General features: G+C 38.0%; 1 protein-coding gene across 3 annotated transcripts in view; it reads left to right on the plus strand.

Annotated features, from left to right (window-relative positions):
• The window catches only part of LRBA (LPS responsive beige-like anchor protein), a 554160-nt gene that overhangs the window by 133383 nt on the left and 407421 nt on the right, over nt 1-13356 (plus strand). For all 3 annotated transcript variants that reach the window (XM_060178956.1, XM_060178957.1, XM_060178958.1), the window contains 2 exons: nt 886-1333; nt 11007-11140. In XM_060178956.1, the coding sequence (XP_060034939.1) occupies nt 886-1333; nt 11007-11140 (582 nt within the window). The remainder of the gene's footprint in view (nt 1-885; nt 1334-11006; nt 11141-13356) is intronic.

Genomic DNA, 13356 nt, shown 5'->3' on the forward strand with positions numbered 1-13356 from the left:
TGCAGTATGTGCCTTTTTCTCCTTCTTTATTTCCTCCTCCTTTCAATTTCTCTCTCTCCTATTAAATTAAAAAACAATATTTAGGGGGTCAGGCAGTAACACCGGGTTAAATGCACATAGTGTGAAGCTCAAGGAACCGCACAAGGATCCCTGTTCCAGCCCCTAGCTCTCCTCCTGCAGGGTGGTCACTCCACAGGCAGTGAAGCAGGTGCCTATCTTTCTCTCTCCCTCTGTCTCCTCCACTTCAATTTCTATCCAACAACAACAATAGAAAAAAGATGGCTGCCAAGGGCAGTGGATTCATAGTGTAGGCACTGAGCCCCAGCAATAACCCCAGAGGCAAAAAAAAAATATTTAATTAAAAAAAAAACTTGCGGGGACGGGTGGTACCTCAGAGGGTTAAGCACACATGGTGCAGAGTGCAAGGACCGGCTTAAGGATCCAGCTTTGAGCCCCTGGCTCCCCACCTGCAGGGGTTCCCTTCACAGACTGTGGAGCAGGTCTACAAGTGTCTCTTTCTCTCTCCCTCTCTGTGTTCTCCTCCTCTCTTCATTTCTCTCTGTCCTATCCAACAACGACATTGGTGTCGTTGGAATTTTTCTTACAAAACAATGACTCAACCTTGTATGTTGCCACACCATTATATGCCAGGTTCAGTTTGGAGGCTTTTCTTAGCTACTTTTTATTGTTGTTGTTTTTATTATATCATCTGCTTTGTTTATAGGTCTGCATACTATGTCCACCTTATAGACTACTATTTTCCCTCTTAAACTATGCCAGATCTTTAATAATTAGATATAGCAGGAGACTATCAGACTTAAATAGAACTTTTGAACATTGCTTCTAAACTGCTTCATGTGTATTTTCCTTCTGCTTCTGGGTCAGATGTAGAGAAAACACCATCAATGTCCAACCCTGGCACTCCAGCATCTCTGGGAGAGTCGGGAAGCACATCATGTGCTCCAAGGAGGGACTCAGGCATCAGGGATGAGACGGCTCATGCTTCAGGACACAGCGCGGATGCTGCTCCTCAGGCAGCACCTCCAGATGTCATCGCAGGCCCAGATGCAATCAGTGAGGTGCTGTGCACTCTGTCTTTAGAAGTCAATAAATCTCAGGAAACTAAACATGATGGAGGAAACGAGCTGGAAAACAGGGGTGCATCATCACTTCCAGTTTCAAAAAATGTCAATGTGAAAGACATTCTTCGAAGTTTGGTTAACATCCCAGCGGATGGAGTCACAGCGGATCCCGCCCTCCTGCCACCAGCTTGCCTTGGCACCCTTAGCGACCTGTCTGTTGAACAGCCCGTGCAGTTCAGATCTTTTGACAGGTACGGTAGTCTTTCATTTCAGCATTCTTAAACTGATAATGAAGTTTTACAGAATATATAGAAATTCAGTTTAGTTTTGCTGTATTTCAGTGATTAAAAAGGGAATGTATATACAAGAAATGTATACATTTCCCCCCCTCTTTTTAACCACCAGGGTTATCTCTGGGGTTTGTTGCCTGTACAACTCCACTGCTCCTGGTGGCTCTTTTTTTTTTTCCTCTTAGATAGAGAACGAGACACAGAAATGGGGTGTTGAGAAAGAGAGGGAAGGCGAGATACTTATAGTAATCCTCTACTGCTCATCAAGCTTCCCCCCATGCAAGTGGTGAAAAATGGGGTGTTGAGAAAGAGAGGGAAGGCGAGATTACTTACAGTACTCCTTTACTGCTCATCAGACTTTCCCCCATGCAAGTGGTGAGCCATAATCAGCAAGGATATTTTGTTATAGTTTGTTTAGTTTGTATATACCATTTCAGATTTTTATTTATATACCAGTAAGGCGATTTAAGTTTAAATGTAGTCTAATATTACTTTGTTAAATTGTATCCTAAATAATTTTTGTAACAGCTTAGAAATCCCCTATTCTAATGTATACATTTTATTCCATTGCTCTGGTGCATACTGTTCAAGTCACTTCTTTGTTAAATACTACATGTTAACGATGCTGAGAAAGAATTTGCGCAGTATGTGTATATACAGCATGACTGACTGGCATCCCTGGCCCAATTTTTAAACTCTGTTTACTGAGTGAGGAGAGGAGAAACATCGGAGTACCACTTCACCATCCAGAGAGTCCTTTGATGCTCTGCATGGTGCTCTGAGGTGATGCCAGAGATGGAAGCTAGGGCCTCATGCATGATAAGATGTGTGCTTTATCAGCTGAGCTATCTCCCAGTTCCTCTAAAATCAGTATTTTTAAAATCTAGAAGCCTTTATATCAACCAAAGCAACTTGCTCTTTGACATCATTAATTTGCATTTACATGAAGTAGAAGATATTTTATTATTGCTGGAGAGATAAACATATTTTTATTAGAACAGATACTAGGTGTAATCCAAAAGTCTGGAACAAATGGTTCATTTATAATAAAGGGCCCAGAACATTAAAAAAAAAAATCTAGAAGCAAGCATAAATTTCTTGAACAGCTGCTAATAAAGAAGCTTGTATTTTTCTTCACAACTTTGTAAGTACATTAACACATTGGTCTCTTTGGCTATTTCCTTGTATGTTCTTTAGTACATTAATTAAAATGTAGAAATTATAAAAAATACTACCTTCTAAAAGCACCTTTTTATTTTGACTCATTGTCTCAGTGTCTTCAGTAGTGGGATACACTTCAGATTTTATTTTATTTTGTTGTATTTCTTAAAAATTTTTTTTCATTACATTTATTTATTGGATAGAGACAGCCAGAAATCAAGAGGGAAGGGGGGGATAAAGAGGGGGAGAGAAAGAGACAGAGAGACACCTGTAGCACTGCTTCACCACAAAGCTTTCCCCTTACAGGTGGGGACCAGGGGCTTGATCCTGGGTCCTTGCACACTGTGACGTGCCCTTGACTAGGTGCGCCACTACCTGGCCCTGTATTTCTTTTTTCTTCAGTTTCAATGGCGGCTTTTAAAATTTTTTCCTAGGATTTAATGATCTTGACACTTCAGATCATTAAATGATATTATAGCTGTTTTGTAGCACATTCTTCAGTTTAGATTTGTTTATTTCCTCAGGTTTAGGTTCAATTTAGTACATTTTTGACAGGGAATGCCACAGAAGTAATACTCTTCTCATTGCATTCTTACAGGTGGTACATAGCTTTAGCTAATTAATAGTATTCATTTTGTTACTTACTAAGATGGTATTTTGAGGTTTCTTTTTCTTTTTTTTTCTCCTGCCTCCAAGGTTATTGATAGGGCTTGGTGCCAATACTGCAAATACGCAGCTCCTGGCAGCCATTTTTTCCCTCCCCCCCACCTTTATTCTTTTTCCATTTTATTTAATAGGACAGAGAGCAATGGAGAGGGGAGGGGAGGTAGTGGGGGAGAGAGAAACATAGACACCTATAGACCTGCTTTGCCATTGCAGTTGGGGAGCATGCCTCAAACCTGATTCCTGGAGGGTATTTTCACGTTTGCTTAACTGGGTACACCACTGCCCTGCCCCTCTAGGTTTCTTTTCTTTCTTCCTCCTTCCCTTCCTTCCTTTTCTTTTTTCTTTTTTGCCTTCAGGGTTATTTCTGGGGCTTGGTGCCTATACTACATATCCACTGCTCCTGGAGGCCATTTTTTCCATTAAAAAAAATTTTTTTTGATTGGATAGGGCAGAGAGAAATTGAGAGAGAAAGGGGAAATAGAGAGGAAGAGAACCAGAGACACCTGCAGCCCTACTTCAGTACTTGTGAAGCTTCCCCCCTATAGGTGGGGACCAGGAACTTGAACCTGGGTCCTTGTGCACTGTAATGTGTATGTTTAACCGGGTGCACCGCCGCCAGGCCCCTTAAGAATTTTTTTTTTAAGTGAATAGGTAATGGTTTTATTATTGTTGCTTGTGTCGATGCTTCACTTATTTGGCTAGTGGAGTCTTTTCCCGCTTCTACTTTTTTTTGTGGTATGTGCTCATCATAATTTCAGTTTTTCTACTTATGACTCTGCTTCTCCTGTTGCCTTTATTTTCTCTCATTTCCAGTTTTCTGCTTTTTGGTACATTGCAGTATTTGAGCTGATTAAAATTGTGGTGTTAAGATCTGCCAGAGCACGTGGGATGCACGGTTTAGTGGAGATTCTTTATACTGTCTTACTCTCATCTTTTGTTCTCTGCCTGCTCTTTTGTAGCACTAGGACTTCATACATGTGCAGTCCTGTTGCTGAGTGGGCTCTCCCAGCCAACTCCCCCCCCCCTTTATTTTAGAGAGGCCTTTAGGTAGTAGGTTAAGAACTTATTTAGGGAGCTATGCTTAGGTAATATAGTTAAAGGGACTTGCTGAAATACAGGGTGTTTTGCTGGTGGCATTTCTCAGGATGTTATTTGGAATGTGTATGTCTGGTAATCATTTAACATTGTCTGATGGCAAACAAGCTGCTGTTTCTTCCCTCTTCTTTTTCTTTTCTTTTTTATTATTATTTTTTTTTAAGAAAGGATAAATTAACAAAACCATAGGGTAGGAGGGGTACAACTCCACTTCTGAAAAACTGTTTTCATGTGGCCATAGACTAGGGGAATATCTTTGCGAATTTAAAAACATCCCGCTGATCATGCATTTATCTCTGGAATGCTGTGTCAGAAATCACAACTCTCCTCATATCTTAAGAATTATCAACTTCCAAGCAGTAGCTGGAAAATTTAGAGTAACAGCTCCCTGAGTGGAACCTTGCTGAAAGCTGCCAGGTGGTGGGCCTTTGTGGATGGTAAGGTGTTGGTGCTCATTCCCATGCCAAAGTTCTCACTCTTATCTAATTTGCAGATCCTCTCTAGTGATTAGTGAATGCCAGGGATTTATCTTGATAAAGTTCAAGAATTTGTCTGACTTTCAGCTAGATCCTTAGGGACTGAAGTGCTTGGCTTAAAGTACTCTTTTCTACTTTAATTAACTCTGGCATGTTAAATAAAATGGCATTTTTATTAATGTTTGTGATATGTTAAACACTTCTGAAATATAGCTTTTGAAATTTTTAGTCATTTGAAAAACAGATTTCTTTCATTTATTTATTTATTTATTTTTATTTTAATTTTACCAGAGGACTACTCAGCTCTGGCTGGTGGTGGTGCCGGGACTTTGGAACCTCAGGCATGAGAGTCTCTTTGTATAAACATTATGCTATCTACCCTCTGCTCTTGGAAAACACATTTTTTGCTAATAAATACTTTTTTTAAAAAAGTCTCCTTGATTTAGATTAAAGCATATAAACCAACAATGTTTTCACCTTCTATAGAATCTTAAGAAAATTATTTAATTTTCACCTACAAAATAAGGATTTTAGTATTTCCAGCAAGGGCTATTGAAAATGTAAATAAAATGTTTTGTTAGCATGGTGCTTCACTATTACTAAATATTAGAGTTGGAGAATTTGAGGAGCAAAAACTGTATGTAAGTTTCACATTTCTATATTTGATTTTTAATCAGTACTTGAAAAATGGCTTGCATAACTAGAAGACATAACTGTTTTCCAAATTATGCTAAATGCTATGTTAAAATTGGTGACAGATTAAATTCAAGAACTAAATTTGATTAAGTACTAACTAGGATTTTAGTTTGTCTATTAAGTGTACACTTAAAGCTATAGCCTAAAAATGATGCCACAAATACCCAGACTCACTCCTCAGCATCTCAGCTCTCAAAGCTTTTGATAAACACTTGTTATAGTTTCTTTGTTCCAAAGCATTTATAAAACATTTATAAAAATGTAAAATACAGGATGAGAGAGACAGCATAATGTTTATGCAAAGAGACTCTCATACCTGAGGCTTGTAGGTCTCAGGTTCAATCCCCCGCACCACCAGAGCTGAGCAGTGCTATGCTAAAACTAAACTAAACTTAGCCGTTCCATGGCCAGTCTTATGTAGTGGTAAAATTTAAATTCCTAAATTATAGGACATGTTTAATGAGTTTAGATTTATACCTACAAAGTATGATACCTAAGAAATCCCCTCTTTTAGTCATTTCCTTTAAGACTTTACAATAATAAACACATGGTGAAATGAGTGAAAGTATCTTTATTTCTTTATTGAGGGATTAATGTTTTACAGTTGACAGTAAATACAGTAGTTTATACATGCATAACATTTCCCAGTTTTCCACATAGCAGTGCAACCCCCACTATGTCCTCTCCCATCATCCTGTTCCATCTCCCCTCCACCCACCCCAGTCTTTTACTTTCGTGCAACATACCAACTCCAGTCCAAGTTCTTCTTGGTGTTTTCTCTTCTGCCTGTAAGTGAGAGCATCCCATATTCATCCTTCTGTTTCTACCTTATTTCACTTAACATGATTTCCTCAGGCTCTATCCAAGATGGGTTGAAAACAGTGAAATCACCATTTTTAATACCTGAGTAATATTCCATTGGGTATATATACACCACAACTTGCTCAGCCACTCATCTGTTGTTGGACACCTGGGTTGCTTCCAGGTTTTGGCTATTGCAAATTGTGCTGCTATGAACACAAATCTTTTTGGAGTGGTACGTTGGGTTCCTTAGGTTATATCCCCCGGAGAGGAAGTGCAGAGTCAGAGTAGGTCCATTTCTAGTCTTCTGAGAGTGAAAGTATCTTTAAATCTGCCTGTTGACTACCCTTGAGAGCTTGTTTGGAGGTTCTAGCAGGGGATCGCAGCTACTCGTATACCCTCGACCGAAGACCGGTCTGTCTCTATTTGGGGAAGGCCGTCCTCTTCGACTGAGTGTGCAGCTTCGGGAGGGATGCACATGGAGCGATGAGGGAGGAAGGGGACACCTGCCTAGCCAGCCAGATCAGCCGAATCAACCCTGGCGATCAATGGGGTGACAGATGTTACAGCCAGATCGCCCTCACATCCTGTTGACTACCCTTTCAATTGGATCATTATGAATTCTTTTTTTTGTTTGTTTGTTTTATGTGAGGCAAAATTCAAGTATTAACATAGTATTTCCTCAGAAATCATTTGACTTGGTCAATGTATATGGAAAGTGACTATAATTTTCTTTCCAATTATGTAATAAGCACATAGTTGAATTAAAGAATGCAACCATTTCCCTTTTTGGTATATTTTTCATATTAGTAGCAATAAATATTTTATATCTTAGAAATACTTTGTACCATTGCTTGTAAATGATTGATTACAACTTAGAGTTAGTGCTGGAAGATAGTGGACTGTCAGAAAAATTATGATGCCTTTTTGCATAGAAAAATATGCCGTGACTTTTCCAACAACTCAGTAGCTTGATTTGTGCAGCATGTGCCTTACCGTGTGTGAAGCCCTGGATTTGAGTCCTAGCACCACATGGGAGCACCATGAACAGCACTAGTGAATCTACATGAATGGTGGAGTGGTGCGTTGGTGTCTCTTTGTTTTCTGTATCTCTATCTTAAAATAGGTAGAAAAAGAACTAGGAATCATCATGCACAGAATCTGGGTGCTAGAAAAAACAACTGCAGAAAATTATGCTTACATGCTAATAGATTGCAATGATGGTTCCAGGAATATATTACGAACACTATCCATTATACACTGTGGATGATGAATTGTATAGTCTGAACTAATAAAAAGACTACTATGAGTAAACAGTTGAAATTTGAGCCCCTGGTTTTAACAAACCTAAAATTGTAGCACAGTTTGTTCTTTCACTTTAGCAAGTTACTTTTCTGAACTTAGCTTTTTAGAAACCTTTTCATTTGAAGTAATTTACATCAGGGTTGAATTAGAGTTCGGGAATAGTTCTTGCCACATTGCCGGTGTTTAATCATTGCAGAATTTAACAACTTTATATGGTAACTTTATAGTAACTATATAGTCATTTTATATAGTATATACACACAATAGTATCGTAGTAGCACAAAGAATTGTGCATTAATGACTTTTGACTTTGGAAGTCTGGGGAGACATACCTTTTAGCAAGGTTGTGAGTGGGAAGAAGAAAATTTACAGGCAAGCTAGAGGAAAAGGAAAAAATTGTGAACAGCTTTGTGTCTAGCGCAGACAAAGAGATGTGATATGAAGTGATAAACAGGGAACCACAAGAGCAGGAGTGATCAGTGCATGTCGCAGAAGTGTGTGAGAAATGGTGAATTAAATGTAATTCAGCTAGGGAGGCATACTTGAGATAGTTTGTGAGTGAGAATGACCCTGGATAGCAAATATTTACTTGAAATAAAGAAATAGATAGTATTCATGATGAAAGCATTTTAATGGCAGTTCAAAAAATAAGAAATGAAGTCAGGTTATTTTGTTATAATAACTAGCCATGCTGTCTTTGGAAAAATAGAAGTCATATTCATGGAACATTTGTAGTCACCTTTTTTTCTGTTAAAATTTTTCTAGTGTTTTATTATAAAATATAAAAGAAGTTAGAAGAGTTAGAGTGATCATTCACAGACTCATTACTGAGCTTCTGCATTTTAACACTTAGCTCTGTTAGATTCACTGTATCTGGCTTCTTATATATACCCATTTCTGTGTGAGGCATAAAAGGTGACTAGAATACTCATTTTTATGGTGTTCTGCTTTTTTTTTTTTTTAAATCTGTTTGTTTATGTGCCAAGGATGAACCCCATGGGCCTTCCTGCATTTGTCTCCCATTGCTGAGCTACCAGTTGGCCCTAGTTATTTCCTTACATTGTATATTGCCATAGTCTTATTCATTTTTCTCCTTAATTGATTCTGGGGTATTTCAAGGTTTTGCATATTATAAATAAAGGCTTCCCAAACATTTTAGTTTTGTTTTGTTTTACTAGAACACTTATTTGTTTATTTATTTCTTATTTAAGAGCACTTCTAAACTCTGCCTCATGGTATTGGATAGTGAACCTAGTAGCCTGAGGCATGAAAGTGTTTTTGCTGGGGTGGAGGTAGATAGTATAATGGCTATACCAAGAGACTCTTTCCTAAGGCTCTAATGTCACAGGTTCAATCCTCCAACTCTACCATAAGCCTGACCTGAGCAGTTCCATAGTTATTTAAAAAAAATTTTTTTGCATAAAAATGATGCTGTCTTCCCAGCCCTTCCATACTTTTTTTTTTCTTCCCCTAAAACATAAACCCTTTTGGGAAATCTCTAATGGAATTACTGGTACATGGAGTAGGTTTAAATTTTAATTTCAGTTATAGAAAATTTCTTCATATATATATATATATATATATATATATGTATATATATTTAAATCTTTTCTACTGTGCCTACCATTCTTTACCTGTAGTGACACACACACACACACACACACACACACACACACACACACACACACGTGATATCTACTCCCCCCTAAAGTCAATATTCTTCATGTGATGTAAGCTACTATGATTTAAGCACACCATTTTGGATTGAGGGCTCAGGTGGCTGTTGCTTCTATTTTTTAGTGTATAGTTAACATTGGCAGTCACCCTTATAATGATGTGACACCAGCTACCCCCAAGTACATTGAATAAGCCATGCTGAGCACAAGAGAACTTGATTTAATTGGCAACAGTGTTTGCTGTCACATGATAGGCACTGAAGTAAAACAGAGCCTATTTCTCTTTGTGTTATCTTTCTAATAGACCAACAAAAGCAAAATGTATTTTTCAAATACAGAAATCACATAATTTTTTCCAATTTTGAATACATTTATGGGGATCAAGTATCTAACTTTCTTTAGATAGTGAATACTTAAACTTTAAAGCTGTTAGGGGAATACTTGAAACTTGCAGTTACAATATTGTCAACAAAAGATGTGATTAAATAAATTGAATGTTGAAGACTTTAGGCTTATGGTTAATACCAGGTAATTAAAAGTAAGCACTGCTGTGGGAGAGCATTATATATCAGCTGTCCTCTGTACCTCATTAACTGGGTTTTTTGTGTTAGGAGCTAACTTCAATTAAATGCCTTTTTAGTTGTGCCTAATAAGCTTTTTTAGTTACTATTTTGGTATAAGGTATTACTCCTTAATTAAAATTTGAACATCATAAATATATTTGTTTTGTTTTGTTTGCCTCCAGGGTTATTGCTCGGTCTTGATGCCTGCAATATGAATCCACTGCTCCTGGAGGCCATCTTTTCCATTTTTTATTGTATAGGACAGAGAGAAATTGAGAGAGGAAGAGGAGATAGAGAGGGGGAGAAAAAGATAGATACCTGCAGACCTGCTTCACTGCTTGTGAAGCGACACTCTCCCTGCCACACACACACACACAGGTGAGGAGCTGGGATCCTTGTGTGGGTCCTTGTGCTTTGTACTATGTGCATTTAACCTGTACATCATCACCCGGCCCCCCCATAAATATATTAATTTGACCAAACACAAGATGAAAAAACCTGATCACTTGATATTTCTGTCTGTAGCTTCTATTCTGCATTTTCTTGTCTATGTAATAATACAAAACACAAGTCTTTTCATTATAGTTTTATTTTTTAAATCTTTTTTAAAAAGCCTTAAAAGGCAACAAAAGGAAAATAAATAACCTTATTAAAAGGTTTTCAAAACAGTAGTGTTTTTGCTGATACTTATCATAGGGTGATGAAAAACTATAGCCATGTGTCAGCTACTGTACTATAAACTGTCATTCCCCCAATAAAGTGGCTCGGTGTTACATTTATTCAACAACCTATTAAGTAATAAACAACATTGCTTATTGCTGATTATGCCTGCTTTAATGGTGAGATTAAATAAGTTACTTTTTCCTTTTGTGCTAAAATTCTATTTTTGCCTGCTTTTGATTGTAATTTTGATAGTTATAGGCAATCATACATTAAGTTATGTAATAAATGTGAGTTTAAATGTTATAATGAAAAAGTATTCCTGGTGGATATGTTTGTTTTGTTCCTTTAAAAGGCTGAAATACAGGCAAAAAAAAAAAAAGAGCATTACTGCAGAGGCTTCTAATTAAGTGACTCTTGGGGATTGCACATCAAAATAACAATGAGAAAAAAATAGTAAAAGCATTTTCCTACTTTAGTCTGGGTGTATGTGATTAAGTTGAATGACTTGTTTCTCTTTAAAAATTTGTTACAGGAGTGTTGTCATTGCAACAAAAAAGTCAGCAGTCTTACCTTCCTTGCCTACTTCAAGTCTGCCTGCAAATGCTGTCAGTGTGGTCTCTTCAGTGGATTCAGCCCAAGCCTCAGATGGGGGAGGAGAATCACCTGGTGAGCTAGAAAAATTTTTTTCCATTTCATTTTGACAAAGACTGTGGAGTGTTGAGTAGTCAAGTTTTATTTTGTATTGCTCATTGCTTAATGGTTGAATAAATTTGAATAAAATCAAAGTGTATGACACGTTGCTTGTTGCTAACTGGGTTACACGAGAGAATAGCAGTGGATTAAATGCATTCTTTTCCCTTCTCTTGAGAAGATGGGCAATAACTGTATTTATTATGTGAGAAACTTGTGATGTCATTTGGTCCTTTAATCTGGATACTAATTGTCAAATATTTACATAGTATCCAGTGCATTTTTCTCTTGCATATTTCTCTTTATTATCTAATAAAGAACAAAGTCAAACAAGGTCTTGGAAAGGGAATGCTACCCTGAGGTATGCATTGGATCTGACCCTAGTCTTATTACTTTCATTTTTGTCCATCTCCTTTGTTCATATAATCTTTTCAAGTATGTAAAGTCTTTTGTTTGCATATATATGAGTGCAAGGTCATAAATCCTTAGATATTCACTGGAAGCTTAGTGATGAGGCAGAAAGAACTTGAAGGCTAAGGTGACCATAAAAAGCATATACTTTGATATCGGTAACATTTTTGCAAATCTGCTGTCTCTCTAAAGAAATCAACAACTAGATACTTTAATCCCAAGAAAATTTACTTATTTTTATTTTATTTCTATCAGGGTTATTGCTAGGACTTGGTGCCTGCCTGACACATCCACTGCTCCTGGTGGCATATTTCCCCCCCCCATTACCTTCCCTTCCTTCCTTCCTCCCTTCCTCCCTTCCTCCCCATCTCCCCTCCTCCCCTCCTCCCCTCCTCCCCTCCTCCCCTCCTCCCCTCCTCCCTTCCTCCCTTCCTCCCTTCCTCCCTTTCTCCCCTGCATTCATCCATCCAGAGAAATTGAGAGGGAAGGGGGAGACATAGGGAAAGAGAGAGAGACACCTGCAGCACTACTAGCTGCTTATGAAGCTTCCCCCCTGCAGGTGGGGAGTGTTGGCTCGAACCATATTTCTTGAGCATGGTTATGTGTGTGCTGTACCAGTTGTGCTACTTTCCAGCCCTGAACATTCATTCTTGTGATACTGTAATAATATTAATAGTGAATCAATCATGAAAGGAAGTTTGAAGGAACTACTAGGTGTTTTTTTTTTTTTCTTCCAGGGTTTTCACTGGGGCTCAGTGCCTGCACTATGAATGCAATGTTCCTGGAAGTCAATTTTTCCCCCATTTTATTGCCCTTGTTATTGTTATATTTGTCATTGTTGTTGTTGGATAGGACAGAGAGAAATCGAGAGAGAATGGGAAGATAGAGGATAGAGGAAAAATAGACACCTGCAGACCTGCTTCACTGCTTGGGAAGTGACCCCCCTGCAGATGGGGAGTCAGGGGCTGCAACCGGGATCCTTAAGCCTGTCCCTGTGCTTCACGCCAAGTGCGCTTAACCGTCAGCGCTACCGCCCTGCCCCCTAGGTGGTGGATTTTTTTAAATTAAAATCAGAAATAATATAATCCTTTTAAAGATTTATCTAGTTTCACTGTATTTCGAGAGAGAGAGAAAGAGACAGAGAGGAACCAAAGTAACACACAGTGCTGGAGATTGCATCAAGAGCTTCATGCATGTGAACCCTGCTCTCTGCCAGCTTGAGGTAGTTCCTGAGTGTCAGAAATCATGCAGTCCCTTTATCTTTTTAGGATACTTCAGGTTTTCTATCTACTGTTCTACCTTTAAATGCTTAATATTAATATAATTTTAATGTTGTGGTAAAATGTTTGATTTTTTTACTTTATAAGATTCAATTTGGGAGTCGGGCGGTAGTGCAGCGGGTTAAGCACACATGGTGCAAAGCACAATGACCAGCATAAGGAGAGTCGCTTCACAAGAGGTGAAGCACGTCTGTAGGTGTCTTATCTTTCTCTTCCCCTCTCTGTCTTCCCCTTCTCTCTCCATTTCTCTCTGTTCTATCCAACAACTACAGCAATAGCAACAATAACTACAACAACAATAAAAAACAAGGGCAACAAAAGGGAAAATAAGTAAATATTAAAAAAACTTTAAAAAGTAAAAAAAGATTCAATTTAAGCAATTTTTTTTTTTAATGAGCCTGAAAGGACTAGATAAAGTTTTTTTTTCATTTATTTTGTTTAATGAGAACATTTTTAGTTTATTTTGTTTACTAGGACATTTTTACTTGGCATGTAGGCTCT

Source organism: Erinaceus europaeus, chromosome 19 (assembly GCF_950295315.1).
Source record: "Erinaceus europaeus chromosome 19, mEriEur2.1, whole genome shotgun sequence".
Taxonomy (NCBI): domain Eukaryota; kingdom Metazoa; phylum Chordata; class Mammalia; order Eulipotyphla; family Erinaceidae; genus Erinaceus; species Erinaceus europaeus.